At 33.4% G+C, this 16,849-nt stretch overlaps 2 protein-coding genes across 4 annotated transcripts in view; one reads left to right on the forward strand and one right to left on the reverse strand.

The window, feature by feature from the left end:
- Nucleotides 1-6,049, forward strand: part of exp (expansion) — a 9,276-nt gene extending 3,227 nt beyond the window's left edge. For 2 of the 3 annotated variants that reach the window (XM_085655825.1, XM_035874238.2), the window contains exons 2-9: nucleotides 1,822-1,952; nucleotides 3,526-3,683; nucleotides 3,768-3,999; nucleotides 4,190-4,388; nucleotides 4,490-4,728; nucleotides 4,862-4,964; nucleotides 5,113-5,343; nucleotides 5,863-6,049. In XM_085655825.1, the coding sequence (XP_085511951.1) occupies nucleotides 1,842-1,952; nucleotides 3,526-3,683; nucleotides 3,768-3,999; nucleotides 4,190-4,388; nucleotides 4,490-4,728; nucleotides 4,862-4,964; nucleotides 5,113-5,343; nucleotides 5,863-5,978 (1,389 nt within the window). In that variant the 5' untranslated portion in view covers nucleotides 1,822-1,841 and the 3' untranslated portion in view covers nucleotides 5,979-6,049. Of the gene's footprint in view, nucleotides 1-850; nucleotides 1,235-1,821; nucleotides 1,953-3,525; nucleotides 3,684-3,767; nucleotides 4,000-4,189; nucleotides 4,389-4,489; nucleotides 4,729-4,861; nucleotides 4,965-5,112; nucleotides 5,344-5,862 lie in introns of those variants that run through there. The other variant, XM_035874239.2, reaches the window with a different exon arrangement.
- On the reverse strand, nucleotides 6,042-9,766 carry nvd (cholesterol 7-desaturase nvd). Its single transcript, XM_035874240.2, has 5 exons — nucleotides 9,389-9,766; nucleotides 8,203-8,357; nucleotides 7,881-8,047; nucleotides 7,576-7,754; nucleotides 6,042-7,287 (listed from the first exon to the last, which is right to left on the reverse strand). Exons 1-5 carry the CDS (start codon nucleotides 9,476-9,478, stop codon nucleotides 6,535-6,537), a joined length of 1,344 nt encoding a protein of 447 aa, XP_035730133.1. The 5' UTR covers nucleotides 9,479-9,766; the 3' UTR covers nucleotides 6,042-6,534.
- Nucleotides 9,767-16,849: the final 7,083 nt, after the last annotated feature.

Here is a 16,849-nt window from a genome sequence, read left to right on the forward strand (position 1 = left end):
TCCACCACGCAGGGTGTGTGTATGAATGCCTGCCTACGCGGCCGACCATAACCAGTTTCCTTCCACTGCTTGAAATCTCGCGGTTGCGCTCATCGAAGTCTCTCGGTTCAGCCGAGGGGAGTGCGACTGTGCGAGTGAGACACAGACTCTGTCATGGTAGAAAGAGAAAGAGAAAGAGAAAGAGAAAGAGAGATGCGAGGATGAAGTGTGTGCGACAGAGTTAGAAACAGCGAGAGAAAAAGAAAGAGAGTGGGAGAGAAAGAGAGAGAGAGAGAGAAGCAAAAGGAAAATAAATAGAAAGAGAGAGAGAGAGAGAGAATGAAAGAGGGGGAGGGAAGGGAAAAAGAGACTCCTTGTGCCGTACCCACTGCCAGGCTAGACGTTGTTCGTGTACAACCTTCGCATTCTTCGAAGAAGTGAAAGCCAGCAGTTTCAGGGAAATTCTGACGGCTTGTACTGTGCGTACCTATAGGTATAATCGACAACGATGACGATAACGTTAATGACAACAACGACGATAACGATAATGATAAATTTGGTCATTGAACGAACTATTTTGGTTATTTAACGAGTTAGGAAAATTCTATGACGATCCGATCAGTCATTGAATACGATCGAATCATGTTTCCCCATCTTCTTCCTTCATCTGTTCCTCCTCCTCCTCCTCCTCTTCTTTTTCTTTCTCTTCTTCTTATTCGTCTTCGCGTCTTTGTCTTTTACATCATACAAGAAAGACAGAGAGAGATAGAGAGAGAGAGAGAGAGAGAGAGAGAGAGAAAGAGAGAAAGAAAGAGAGAGAGAAAAAAGGATAGGGAAAAAAAAGATGTCGTAAATGGGAAACTCATAGGAGTGTCGTGTAACGGCTCCGACTTCGATGCCAGTGTACACGTGTGCCACGTACGGCCGGTAGCGAGCGTGCCGATGGAATGCGAATTTCACTTTTCCGAGCAGTTGACGCGCCGGTATTCGAGTTGTTCGTACGTTTCTTCGTTTGAGGGATAGTGGTGGTGGTAGAGAAGGAAGAGAAGGAGGAGAAGGAAGAGAAGGAAAAAGAGTGGGAGCAAATGGGAATGTATCGGGCTATTTAATAATTTTTTGTTTTTCGTATCTTTCAAAGCTCCTCGCAAAAGCTTCGTGGCTCGTGGAATCGACTTGAGGAATCGATTCTATTTCTTCTTTTTTTTTTTGTTTGTTTGTTTGTTTTTTTACAAGTTTCAATCTTCTCGTTTTATTGGTGAGTCGCGTCTTCCTTATTGAGTATGTATCTCTATTCAATACGCGAGCATACGAATTTTTTGTATGAAAGACGAACGGATAAGCTAATAATAAAAAGAAGTCGGATTTGGACAACGTCATGTCGCGTCTCTAGCTAACTCGATGACACGGTTTTTAATGGTTTCTTCAATCTTTTCTCTCTCTCTCTCTCTCTCTCTCTCTCTCTACTGTCTTCTCTCTCAAATTTTTTTCTTTTTTTTCCTTCTCTTTTTTTTTTCTTCTTTCTTTTTTATCTTCAGAATTAACGTCAGATTTTTTACGAATATTTTAAGGATTACACACGGATGTTAGCTGTCGTCTTGTTTTAAAACAAGAAATGATGATATTAAAAAAGAAAAGAGATAGTAGAGATTATCGCTTGTTTATTTTTTTGATAGAAATCTTTTAAGAGAGAATTTTATTCACAGTGTTTTATTAAATGTGCCTAAATTTTGTTTTTTTGTTTTTTTTTTTCTTTCAATCATCAATCCATACCTTGACATTGGTTAAGTTATTTTTATTTCGATGTTTTTTATTTCTGTCTTTTTTTTTTTTTGTTCTTTTTAGATTGAGAAGACGGACACACAATGGTATCGCGAAGAAAAATACTCTCTCGTTCGCGAGATAATCTCGTGGAGTCTCAATACGAGGAACAAGAAGAGGAGGACGTTTGGTATAATCTCGACAAATTGTATAAGGTAAGAAATATCAAATATCAGCTTTTCGATTTTACGTTAATAGTTAGGTTCCCAGGGGTACATTTGAAATAATCTCCGTATTTCCTGTACTTACGTTATGACTTCTTTTTCTCTCTCTCTCTCTCGCTCTCTCTCTCTCGATAAGACCAATAATATCGCGTATTCTCGCATTTACATATACGCCAACTCTACTCGTTGACTTTTAAGCGTACCAACCGGTTTAGTAGTTCAGCCATGCACATGCAAGGCAAAGTGTTTTTGGCGACCCTGCATGCACGCTCTTAAAACTGATGCAAACCGGTTTGAAACGCATGGTTATCGCTTTTCAAAAAATTATGCTCGTAATAACGAAAATAGATACTATGAGAGAGAGGGAAAGAGAAAGAGACAAAGACAGAGATAGAGAGTGAAGTAGGATCAGCTCGTAGAGAGAACCTCACACGGATAACTTTAAGAGAAATGCGAGTCTCTCTCTCTCTCTCTCTCTCTTTCTCTCTTTCCACTCTCTGCATGGCCTGTTATGTGTTACAAAACCGCAGCGAGGTAAAAACGTGGCCGAAAGCGAAATACGAAAGTCTCTCGATGGCGTGCCTGTTGTATACGTTGTGTGGTTCTCTCCCTAGTTAATTTGCTAGTTCGTAACAATGTATCGGTAAACTTTTGAATTAGAGGAAAGCGTGCCTCCCGATCGTGTTCTTAGCGTTCTAATTTTCAATGTACGCATGTATGTACGTAAGTACGTACATATCTACCGAACCTTTCTCACCGTAGATACGTTATGAATTATGAAGGAGTATTCCGCGTAACGAGGTCGACTTCTACCGACAACGACAAAGACAATGAGAACGAGTTAGCCACCTTCGAATTCGATTCGTCCTGGTACGTGATTCCGGTCAACGATGACAATCGTCCAATCGTCCAATCGATCGATCGATCGATCGATGCATCATCCATCACCGTTATGTCTTTCCTGTCTCGTTCTGAAACGAAACTTTATTACGCCTGTAGACTGACTATGCCACGCAATAGTCCCCTATCAACTAGCATACACACTCCGACCTCAAGGAATTCGATTAGAACGGAAATCGTATCTTACTCTTAGCCTTCGTTGCATAACATCACCGTTCCGATCGATCACGTTTAAATGATCTAGATACTGTAAGAGGTATCTTTCGAGATTTATTTTATTTTTATCATCTATTTTTGTTAAATTACATCGGAGATATTTTTTTTTTGCGCGCACACACGTACACGCATACGTATATCCATTTAATACGCTGATCGATATGGACGATTGATTTTAATACTTTTTAAAAGATCTACAATCACAAATTCACCTTTCTCTTTCAATAAACATAAATACCATCGAGTTTTATATCAGGTCGATGATCTTCTTTTTGACCGGTTCTTTCTATTTTCTCTCAAGTATTCGACATTATGATATTCGTTAATTAAGAAAAGAAAAAAGAAAGGAAAAAAGAGAAATATATATGTAAATGTCAAAAGTTATCCCATCTCTTTTTCGGAACACTAGATCGTTTCATTAATTAGCATTTATATTACTTGCATGTAGGATCATATACAAGAAGTTTTGGATAAATGGAATCAAATAGATGATGAAATATGGGCGAAAGTAATTGTCTTTGAGAGAAATAGACGCGTAGCGAAAGCGTATGCTAGGGCACCGGTTCTCACGATAAACGGCTCAAATGATGGCTTCGATGGCTTCAGGTAACTTACTTTATAATATCCTATTTCTTAATAATAGCCATAAGATTAATTTATTTTCTTATATTTTATTTCGTCCTAATACAGGATAGGACTTTGCGGTTTTGATAATCCAATGCGTGATCCGAAGACGGAAGAAGCGAAACGTCATATAAATCAAGGTGTTAAAATTAAAATGGACGAACAAGGAAATATTCTTATTAAAAGGTTGTGTAAAAATAATGTTTACATCAAACCAACCAATCAGGAGGATAATGCTATCGGGCCTGAAATTATACGTAATTCACAGGGTGCCCTCGAACACGAGAAACCGGGAAAGGTAAGGCATATTTCTTTGTGAATGTTCTTCTTCATTATTCAAATCATTCTTCATTATTATTATTATTTTTTTTTTTTTTTTATAGTGATCGTGAATTATTCGATATGATACTTATAAAAATATATAATATATGATAATTAAAAAAGATAGAATTTATTGAATAGACTTTATCATTGATTTTCTTTTACAGTTGTTTGATATGAACAAATTTCAAACAAACTTATCTCGTGAGACTCGACGAGCTTATCCCGATAGACGAAGATTGGAGATGCAATGTTTAAGTGCTATTGTTTTCGTAAGAACGGAAGCAGATCTCCTTCAATGTCCAGTATGGGTTCTGATTGTGAACGTCGTTGGACTGGACATGCTCAAGTCAAAACTGCCACCAGGTATAATAAGAAAAATTTACTTTAAGATTTCGTTCAATTTAATTCTATCAATGAACATTTAATATGATTTTTTTAATTAAACGATCAACATCGTTTTTCAGTTTTAGCCTTGCAAAGGCCTGTAGATATAAAGAATCGTCCAAGGATACCTATTCCAGATGAGGATCCTTACAGTGTCGCTGGTGTATCATCCTCTGTTGGACCTAGCGAAATAATGCAATCAGAGAGAGATTCGCGAGAACAAATCTACATGCAATCCACAAGTTACCAGCAACGACGAGCTGAGAGGCCACCTAAACTTCCACCCAGAGAAAATCTTTATGGTCATGATATACCTAAGGTAATTATAAATATATATATATATATATTTTTTTTTTTTATTCTTTTTATGAAATTCATTAGAAACGTTTAAAAATTTTCCATTCGAATTTTCTTCGAAGTACATTTTAATATGAATTTTTATTTCTATACAGCCTGATTACGATGACATCGAGGATGATTACTCGAGAACGATAAAACCTGCTGGTATGGCGAATGAAGAAAAAAGGAACAAGAACGATGATAGAAAAAAATATGGTAAGATAAGAACCAAAGAATTATTATTCTTTTTTTTTTTTTTTTTTTTTTTGTAGTTAATTAATACCATTGGATATATACGATCATCGTTCTGTTCATATGGTAGATAATGTTAGATACAGTTTGTTGTTTCTAAATTTTTTTATAGACGATCCATATTATTGTGGATTACGTGCACGCGTACCTAATTTCGTGAAGATGGCAAGAAATGGACAAAGTAAAGGTATTCCTCTTCGAGGACACATCAGACCACAACCTGCACCATCTTATGCTGGCTCCGTATATGCAAGTAGTCAATCGTCTCAGATATATGGACATCACGTTCCCGCAAATCGACCACACATCATGTACCATGCGAGAAGTTTTGAGAGTGGGCTCGGTACGTAATATGTGGGTCGACACTTGTCGGTGTGAACGAAAAAAAAAAGAAAAAAGAAAAAAAAAGAAAAAAAAAGCAGAAAAATGAGAAGAAAATAAGAAATTCGATTCACGATAATTCGAACGTGTCTCGTCTACAAGAAACACTGTGTGTTGTTCTTATGAGAATGAGGAGAATGAAAGAAAGGGAGAGAGAGAAAGAGAGAGAGAGAGAGAGAGAGAGAGAGAGAGAGAGAGAGAGAGAGATTGTGTGTGTGTGTGTGTGAGAGTTGCGTCATTTTTTTAACGTAATTAAAAAAAAAAAAAAGAAAGAAAGAAAGAAAAAAAGAAAGAAGAACCGGTCATTGACCGTGTCTCTCCGTTCTACTGTATAGTTTAAAAAATATGTTTATTATATGTTATATTGTGTAATTGTAAGCGTGTGCGATATAATCGTGAGCAGTGTCCGATGATCCCCTTTTATCCGATCATTACGCGATCTTTTGAACGATCAAGTAAACGACCTTCGTTGAATTTCCAGACACGGATAATAGAATCGAATCGCCGTACAACCATATATATGGAAGATTACCCATCCCGACGAGAGGCGTGATACCTCCTGCACCGCGTGCTATGTACATTGGAGAATGGGATTAAGTTTTAACAAGTATCTCAACGTTTGTACCTATAAACTTGTATATTGTTAATATACCACATAAATACTCATATTTTTATGCTATTGAAATTGCATCTATTTACTTTGCGACTTCTCTTTCGCAAGAGAAGATAGATATCTCATCCTTTTCTTTTTTTTTTTTTTTCCATAATCTAATTCTATAGCCTAGTTAGTGTACACCTATATCTATGTATTCAAGTAGATACATACATATATGATTATCGAGAAAATTGCACTTAATACTCCGATCTTATACTGAGATATAAGTTTTATATACATTACTTACCGGGAAGAACGTTAACTTCCAAATGTTTCGAAACATTCTCAATAATCCTCGTTCAACGCGGTAATGATTTTATATCAGAATGAACGTAACATTACTTCCTATACAATCTTTAAACGATCAAATAATAATTGTGTAACAAGGTGAAGGAATGGGAAAGAAGGAAATAAAACAACATATCCGTGTTCTATTATCGTCGATCGAGTCCTCAGCATGATTGATCTCAAACGATAATAATAATTGACTTCCTTACGTCACCACTGCAAACTTTTCATTGCCGTCTGATAAGTAGGGCTATTAGTTGAATAAAATTGTGAGTACCATTTCCGATAAGCGGCTATGGTTTTATCCTCTCTTACTAGAATAGGTCGTGTTTCGAATCTCTTGTGATTCCAAATAGCAACGTCCCTCTCAAACATCAAACATTCACCGAGAAATATGATGTTGGCATAAGGCGCCAATAATGGCGGAGAAAATATAATGTGACAAACACGTTGTAACAATGGTTCGATCGGTGTCACAGTTTGTAAGATGAACATATTGCCGAATGTGGTCTCGATGAATAACTCGACGTATCCTGGACCAATCTGTTCGACCTTCACGTTCAGCTCAAGTATATCGAATCGATCGAGAAACAACAGACTGTGACGAAGAGTCATACTAGCTCTATGCTTTTCAGAATTATAAGAATTCTGTTGTCCATTTGATATCGTCGTTGTCGTCATCGTTGTTCTACCGTTCAACATATTCTTCGAATCTCCGTTAATCGTCGTCTTGCCTGTTGATGTTCTCTTTGTTAAATCACCCTCCCACATCGTCTCTTTTTCCGGATTGTTTTTTTCCATTGACGTTTTAGATGAATCATCATTGGATTCGCTCGAATGCGGTGTCCATCTTGCGTTCGACCATCTGTGACGAACGAAACGCATCACGTCCTCCGAAAGAAACAACGCTGGTCCATGGACCGCGCTTAGATGTGCCAGATCGGCACCGTTCTCCGCTATATCCTGGAATCGATCGTTTCATTACTTTTTTACTTTCCCCGAAAAAAAAATCGAAATCGAAATGTTTCTTCCTTTTTTCTTTTTTTTTTTTTTTTTCATTTCGTTTCTTTTCTTTTTTTCTTTTTTTCTTTTCTTTTTTCCTTTCTTCTCGATCTTAATTTATGTATGCCAACTATCGAAAGTTTCGACATTATTTATTCGTTTTTAAAAATAAAATTTATTCGGATTATCTAACTATCATTTAAATGATATTCGAAATCAGGACAATGTTTAAAAGTAACTTTCTCGAACCTGTATATGACAGTTAACGATAAATTCGTTTCGACCTTGAAAACGCCAAGTCCCATTAGAAATTTTCTCATGGGTTTGTGGCTGCCAATTTGGTTTTGCCGATTCCGCATGATACCAAACGAATATTATTTTATTAACCTCACAGCTTTTCCATGCTTTTGTTTTGGCAACATTCGGCACTGTAACGAAGTCAACAATTTTATGTATGTTGTATGTGATAAACGAAAATTTCAAAAAGAATAAAAAAAAAAAAAAAAAAAAAAAAAAAATAAAAAATAAAAAATAAAATGAAAAAAATACTTTACCTTTATCGGCATAAGGTATATCCAAGCAACGACCATCGTTACCACAAAAAAGCCACTTGTGGAAAGGACATTCTAAGCATTCTCCCTTCACGCGTCCACCCTCACCCATATTTGCCCCTAAATGTGGGCAATATGCATCGAGAATGTTGACGATACCTTTCTCGGTCCTTCGTATGCACACGACTTAACATTATTACTATCGTCATCATTTTTGAATTGTTTAAATTAATTATTACTTAATTATTTTTAATAAAACGATGTCTATCCCTCTATATCCCATTGATCAATATATATCTCGAATTTTAATCAATTTAACGCTTACCTAAATACGGCAAAATTTTCTCCAAGAGCTGATACGTGTTTCACTTGTCCCACTTTCAACTGTGAACTTTCGAGTAAGGCGAACCATCCATTTGGATAGACCGGCGGCAATTTTTCCGTCTTCCTATATTTTATTTTGTTCTGACATCGCAAGTCCTTGCAATAACAACAACAACAACAACAACAACAACAACAACAACAACAGACGAAAGCCTTATTTAATATCCAAAAAAAAAAAAAAAAAAAGAAATAAAAGAAGGGAGAAAAAAATCAAACCCAGGTTGAGATTAAATTAAATTGATAAATATTCGATTTTTTCAATTGATTTTTTTTTTTTATTTGCTTTGTATTTAATTAATTATGTAATAATAATTATAGAAGTGCGCGCGCCTGACAATAAGTAGCACTTCAAAATCTGTCGGTAATACTGTTTGTGAACGCCATCTATCAGTGAGAAATATCTTTTTACTCTTATGATAAGCAATAGTTATTACACTATGTCGCTTATCATAAGAGTATGAAAAAGTTTTTTTTTTACTGATAGATGGCGTTCGCAAACAATATTATGAAAGATGTCGCGAATGTTGCATCCCCTCTAGGCGCATTATTCGATATTTTATATAAATAATTATAAAAATTTAACTCTAACGTTAGTTAGTGTTATGTATTTCTTTTTTTAGAAAAAAATATTTAATGTCTTACATAAGAAATAAATTTTCAAGTACTGAAATCGTTCAATATTAGACATTTAATGATTGTTTGTACAAATAACAAACGATTAGAATACTTTCGTATGTATAATATTATACATAATATCATTCTAATGGCGAGCAACTAATGACTTTTATTTATTTATTTATAATTATATATATATATGATTTTATGATTTTCAACAATTAATGAATAATTAGATAATGAGTAAATCATCAAATTTTTTTCATTGGATACTTCGACTATATTTATACTAGTTTAGCGACATTTATTTCAAATTAATCAGAAATAAATTATATAACATATTTATGTTAAAAATGAAATAAACATATGAAAAAGATATATGATTAATAATATCGATCTTCTGTTAAACATTAATTCTACTTTATAATCCTGTTTAATTAAAATCTATGAGAAAAATTCTATGATCATGATTATTAGTGATCAGGAATAAATAAAAACAATGTTAGACTCACTTTGATCCAATTAATTTTCCAGAAGAAAGCGATATAAATTAGAAAAGCCAAGAGGGTGGCGAGAAGAATGCTGTACCATCCAAGGATCATCTTCTTTTTTTCTATCGCGTATCCTGAAGTCAAAAGGAGTCACTGTTGTGTCGCCAATGGAAGCACAGAATTTTCACGTTGGGATGACCTGCTCTTGCTCTCTCTCTCTCTCTCTCTCTCTCTGTCTCTGTCTCTGTCTCTGTCCCTGTCTCTCTCTGTCTCTCTCTCTCTCTCTCTCTCTCTCTCTCTCTCTCTCTCTGTTTATATCTATCTATCTATCTCTTTTCTACAAAAGGAAAGAGACTCTCTTGTTCTTCTTGTCGTGAGCGGAGGAACTACCGGCGAACGTCTAAAGTAGAGGCGTCTAACAGGCAGCTCATGAACAAGAGCTGACTCCCGATTCCCCTATACGACGTTTACCCCCACTATAGCTCTCACTTGGACGTCAATTCTGTCGGCAATTCGGTGTGCAGCGCGAACAAAACTTATGAAATACGAGTTCAACAATCACTTATTATATCAATTATTACCGCATATCAATCTGACTTTTCACAGTTCACTATATTTTCTTTGGGTTCGATGAGATAAAAAGAGTATGAATGTAAAAAGTGAACGATGGGTGGGAGGGTGTAGTAAAGTTGATAGAGGAGAGGTGCCGATTTTGCTGTTAGAAAGAAAGAGAGAGAGAAAGAGAGAGTGTGTGTATGTGTGTATGTGTGAGTAGTGGATGAGAAAAGACGAAAGGAGAGCACGAAAAGAGGGAGAGAGAGAGAGAGAGAGAGAGAGAGAGTATCACGATGATATAAACGAAGTAGTGAAACGAGAGGTAAAAGAAGAAGAGCAGAGAGAGCTTGAAGGATAAGTAGAAGCAAGAGGAGGAGTAGGCCGACGTACAAAACAAAACTTGAAGGATGTCAGGCGAGAAAAAGAAGGAAAGAAAGTGAAAGAGAGAAAGAGAGAGAGAAAGAGAAAGAGAAAGAGAGAGAGAGAGAGAGAGAGAGAGAGAGAAAGAGTGGAGAAAAGAGGGAGAGGAAAAAGAGGAAGGAAGAGAAGTTGTTCGAGGGACGAAGAGGATAAGGAGGAGAGGAAGGTGCACGAGCGTCCTTGCGACGGAGACGAGAGATAAAAAGGGCGAAGAGGAGACTCCGACGACTTATACTCCTAAAGAGAGAGAGAGAGTGAAAGAGAGAAAGAGAGAGAGAGAAAGAGAGAGAGAGATGAGAAAGGAGGAAGAGAAGGAGGAGGAGGAGGACTGTGTTGCATTCGTGCACTCGCGTTGCGCAGCTACCCACTTGGAGAACGTCTCGTCTTCTTTCTACGCACCGAGATGGAAGTCGTGATGGAAGAAGAACAGGGAGAGAGAAGGAAGAAGTATCAAAAGAGGAACAGAGAAAGAGAAAAAGAGAGAGAGAGAGAGAGAGAGAGAGAGAAAGATGATAAACAGAGGGAGAAGAAGAAAAGAAGTGAGAGAGATAAAAGAAAAGAGGATCGAGAAGGGAGGAATTTTGCATGGAAAAAGAGGTCTACGGTTTAAGGGTTTTCGGCCGACTGAAACGCACTGGAGGTCCATCGTCAACTTTATATACGCCATGTCCTCGATTCGGTGAGAATCCACAAAGAAGACACGTCGTCTCTTTTACCCTATCTTCCAAACTAATCTATCGAAACGAAGTACGTTTTTCCATTAGTCCTTCTAATGTTAATGATCCACCGATTATGTATGCTCACAGAATGACCGAGAGAGAGAGAGAGAGAGAGAGAAAGAGAGAGAGAGAGAGAGAGAGAGAGAGAGTGAGAGCGAAAGAAAAAGTGTATACCTAAATCTTTTCGATCTAACTTCAAAACAAACGATCACAATTCATGGTTCCTTCTCTTCGTCATTGTATTTTCTCTTCTTTTCTTTCAACTCTTTTCTTCTTTATTTCTTTCCTTTTTACTTTTATTTTCTCTTTCCTTTTATTATCATACGTATCGTATATCGATATACGTACGTAGTAAATATATGGATTATCGTTCGTGACTTCGTAAGATTACTACGTTCCATTCGTTCAAACATACATATCACATTCCCCATTTGTTATGCCAACGTGTTCTCCTTTCATCATCGCATTTCCGAGTAGAAGACGTAACGTTTCTTATCCTTTTCCTGGATGTCTGATCAAGTGGAAGCTAACTTTATGTTGGGAGATCAACGAATTTAAGAGAGAGAGAGAGAGAGAGAGAGAGAGAAACTCCGAAAAAAATACCAAGTGTTCTTTTTAAATGCATCTGATGCAGGTGCATGTCAAAGATGGCCGACTGACGGACATATTTACATCAAGGGGGACGATCTCAAGATCTTCATCTTAATCTGTGTAATTTATTTATTTTTCTTTTTCTTTCTTTCTTTCTTTTCTTTTCTTTTCTTTTTAACGTTTAATCTTTCCTTCATTCTTTCATCGAAACTTTTTGAATGGCCACAATTTTTTATCCATTCCCACGTTGTTTAGAACGCATGAAATCGCTTAGATCTATTACCATATTGATGTCATTTTCATTGAAATGTCAGTACCACGAATGTTGAAGGTTTCTTTCAAAAAAAAAAAAAGAAAAAGAAAAAAAGAATATGGATTTGACAAAAGTAAATTTTGTTCGAATTTCACGAATATATTAATTATTATACATATACTATATTATTATCACTATTATGTATAGTAATCAGAGTTGTTTATTCCTTTTGTTAATCATTTCTTATTTGATTATTCTCGTCTATGAAATAGCTCTTTTTTTAGTTACGTTCATCACTCCTTTATCGTGCAATAATCACGACTCGTTATTATAATAACCAAAAACGTCGAGCTGCGGCTTTCCCCTTGAAAGATTATCATTTAAAAATCTTACAGAAAAATATTCATGGGATTATCCGTCGAAGTTATGCGATCTATGGGAGATAAAACTTTGACTGACGCGCCGAATGAATATACGCGGCTTAAGGGATGGAAAGAAAATGAGAAAACCAAATGGCCTTTCTTTGTCTTCGTGTCATCGTCTTCGCTTGTGTATATGTATGCGTGCGTCTGTGTGTGTGTGTGTGTGTGTGTCACATTCTGGAGAAATTTTTTTCTATTTCTTTCTAATATTCGATTTATTAAGAAATGTTTTTATTAGGTCTCTTATGTTCCATTATAATTATTATTATTATTATTGTTACTATTATTACTATTATTATTATTATTATTATTATTATTATTATCATCATTATCATCAGCATTTTGACTATTGTACACATTATTGTAAGATTATTAAATTCTAGATATTTTCGCTACGTCAGAAGATCACTTTCTTCGTACCCATTTATATTACTCGATACATAATGGTACTCTCTTTAATATTACTCAATTCATTCGAATTTTATCGGCAGTCGTTTTTATTTTTTCATCCGTTCGAATTGGACGAATTAAATAAAAAGAAAAAAAAATATATATATATATATGACGACACCTGTTTTTCTCTTTTGCAGTGTGACTTAAGAGTTAATAAGCGTCAGGGATTTTTTTGTTGAACGATTTTTCGTGCTCTCTGTGCATAATAGCTTCTCCGAAAATGCTACCCTTTGCAGAAAATTTTAGCACTAAGCATGCGACTCAAAATACTTTGTTCTCATTCGTCTTTTTTCTTATTTTTTCCTCTTCTTCTTCTTCTTCTTCTTCTTCTTCTACTTCTACTTCTACTTCTACTTCTATTTCTTAACAATGTTAACTTTCATGGTCGTTCGAATTTAAAATTTATTCTTTTATCTAAAACACCGTGTCAAAAATTTACATTTCAGTTCATAAAAGATATATATCTTTTTTTCTTTTTCTTTTTCTTTCTTCCTTTATTTTTTTTTTTCTTTTTTTGCAATTTTTCTCACTTCGTTCGTCAATCATAAAACGTCAATTCTTATTGATTATCGAGCAAATTGATTAAATCTTAAAAATTTTGGATGATTAAAAATTGTATCGTCGACGACTCGTAATATTTCTTCAATTTGACACACGACAGGGAAATTAATGCACGTCGTGCATTAATAGTTCTACGTGTGATAGTGAAATGATATATATTTGGTGAATTTGAATTTCAATATGCTCTTGTACGTTTTCGAAAATATCGACTGTTAGATAATCGGATATATAGAAAAAGATCAAGATCGAAACGGATTTAACGGTTTACGTTCGATCGTTTTATCAAGATCCGACGTTCAAAGCTGAAAGTCAAATGCGTCTTTCCTCTTTGACAGTCAGTCGAGGGTTAATCATTTTGTCCGATCTTATTCCCTTTTTGGATTTACATGAGATATTTTTCATTCTTAACCAAAGATTCTTTTACATTTCAATGTTTCCGATAAACAAGTATAGAAAATATTTCAATATGTTCGTTTGAAAATAATAAATAATATAGAATAAACGTTATGTTAGATTAAAACAATTTACGAATAATTATAAATTATATCATCCGCAATTTATTTATTTTTTTTTTTCTTTTCTTTTTTTTTCTCTTCATGTTATTACAGTATTAAAATTTGTCATTAAATTATTTTTTTTCTTCTTGATACAGAGAATCATTCCTTTTTTTTTATTTCTGTTAGATTTATTTTTTCATGTGAATTCATTTCTTTTTTTTTGTCATTTATTATTTATAAAAAGATTATGAAAATATTGATATAAATAATGAAAATTATTTATTGGTCGAAAATTATTATCATTTAATTATACGTCGCATTTAAAGAGAGAGAGAGAGAGAGAGAGAGAGAGAGAGAGAGAGAGAGACGATGTGGTATGTACCATCGGTAATACAGTAAATCATATATCGGTAAAAAACTTTTTTAAGCGCCTTATGATATATAATTCAGTGAAACGTAGATGTATAGACATGTTGCCTATTCTAAGGGGCATAACAATTTTTTTCTCTTCAATAGATTACACTCGTATTATTTTATTATACAATCATTAAACAATGCAAATGATTAATTTACAAATGAATTAAATAATAACTTATTTATTATTAAATGAGAAGTCATAGGGATGGATAAGGTACGATTTTAATATTGGATCATTAAACGAAATGAACAAATACAATTTTTGTTATGTAGACATTTTTATTTTTATTTGTAATTTATATTTAAATGTATGTATGTATGTATATACAGTTCATGCTCGTAAAATAGCACGTTAGTTCACACTTTAAATTTCTTATTTTTCTACGTATTATATGTACTTAATATCTAATTCGTTTCTGCCAAATTACGTTTAAGACGATGAAATATATAATATGTAAGGCACTAATGGTGAAACCAAAATATTTTCCTATAAGATAAACAATAATGATGAAATTTATCGAAGAGAGAGAGAGAGAGAGAGGGGGAGGGGGCCCAATGTTCTAATGAAAATAAAAAAAAAAAATAAATAAAAATGAAAAATAAGATGAAATAAAAAAGTTTCAAAAGTTTCTCGCACAATTTCCTGTGTTTCTGACTTTTACATTCAATACACGTTTCTATTTCTTTTTCTTTTTTCTTTTTTTTTTTCTTTTCTTTTCTTTTCTATTCTTTTCATAGTATTTTACGAAAGCTTTGTTTTGTCATTTAACGTTTAACTGTCGAATGTAATAGTTAAGACCAAGCGCTCATTTATACATACAAATATAACATAACAGAGTAACAAATACAAACGTAAACTTAACTTGAATAAAATATTTCAGAAAAGTTTGCCGAATATTTTTTTTCTTAACGGATAATTTTCTGAATTTTCGAGGTAACATTGGTAATTGCTTAACATGTTAACAGGTTCTTTTTTCTTTTTTTGCTGCTTTTTTCCTTTTTCGATAACAATGATAAACAATATATAATAGAGAAGTAAAACAGAATAACAGAGTTTTGTCGATTTTTTTTTCGTGTCTTCTTTTTTTCTTTTTCTTTTTTTGTTTTTTTTTTTGTTTTCCTTTTTTCTCATAACAAATAAACAATGTAAGATTTTACTTCGATACCTGAATTAACTGAAAAAGGAGAACTATGATTTATATTTGATTTATATTTATGTAATTCATATTCTCTGCTCTTCTATAAAAAAAAAAAAAAAAAAAAAAAAAAGCAATGTTTATTTTACAATTAATTAAATTTCATGGATTATTATTATTAAACTTTGAATTATGCCAATCGTCTTTAATAAATATAATTTGAAAGTAATTCGTTGTAATGTGTTTGAGAGAAATGTAATCTTCTTAATGAATAAAAACTTAATATATAATTATAAAAAAGAAAAAAAAAAAAAAGAAAAAAAAATCAATAAAGTCAACCAACAAACGTAATGATGAAAAACTTATTATAACAGTCAAGGTAACTATGTGACGAACAAATAACTTTAACTAATTCAAACACTATGATAATTATAAGAAAAGTTAACGCGATAGAGAAACGAAGGTAATGAAAAAGTTTCTTTTTTTTTTTTTTTTTTTAAATAATCGAACGGATCAAAACATAATTATTAACGAAGAAATTGTCTCATGGAAATTTTGAAAGTAAGAATATTGAATATGTTTGATAAGAATCTAATGACAAATCTTAATGAATGAAAACAAGAAGAGAAGAATTTCTTTTTTAACAAAGATGATCAAACAAAAACTTAAATTTTAGAAACTTGTTTGAAATATAGAAAGATTTTCGAAACTCAACAAGATTAACAATAAAACAATGATTGATGAAATGCGATCGATGATATGTATTAACGGGTAAACATTTTGTATCACAACGTTAACAAATGAAACTTAACAGTTTTCGAATTAACGAAACAGTTAAAAACAGAGAATTCTCATTCAAACGAATTTGACATTAAACAGAACATAAGAATGATAAGTTCAACATTGAAGATGTAACGATGCAACACCAATGTCACAATTTTTTTAACAAACAATCAATTGGAAAAAACAGATAACTTAACGAGGGAACAAATTGTAATTAATACAAACGGAAATTCAACGAGATTATTAACGATAACTCAACGAGAAACCTTCCTTGTTAACATAATCAATAACAAATTTTGCGCTATTAAATTTATCCATTGAAAATTGACGTGCGAGAATTTTTGTTTCAATCATAGAATTAAATTGATTAAGAAGAACATGATAAAAAAGAAAGAAAATAGTGAGAAAACAAAAAAAAAAAAAAAACAAAAAAGAAAGGAAGAAAGAAAAAAAAATTTATCTATTCATCTTTCGGAGAAATGTTAAATAAGAAGAATAAAATTTACGAGGGGGCCCCCCACCCTTCCCTTAATTTGACTTGATAACTGCAATAGAAAGAAAAAAGAATAATTAATTAAATATATATATATATTGATACGGAACGATAGTATAATTATAGTTATTATATTCTAATATATTCTTAAATATATTCTTAACATAAAGTTCTTTAATATA

The sequence above is a fragment of the Vespa mandarinia genome, chromosome 3 (genome assembly GCF_050613455.1).
Source record: "Vespa mandarinia isolate Hongniang chromosome 3, ASM5061345v1, whole genome shotgun sequence".
Classification (NCBI taxonomy): Eukaryota; Metazoa; Arthropoda; class Insecta; order Hymenoptera; family Vespidae; genus Vespa; species Vespa mandarinia.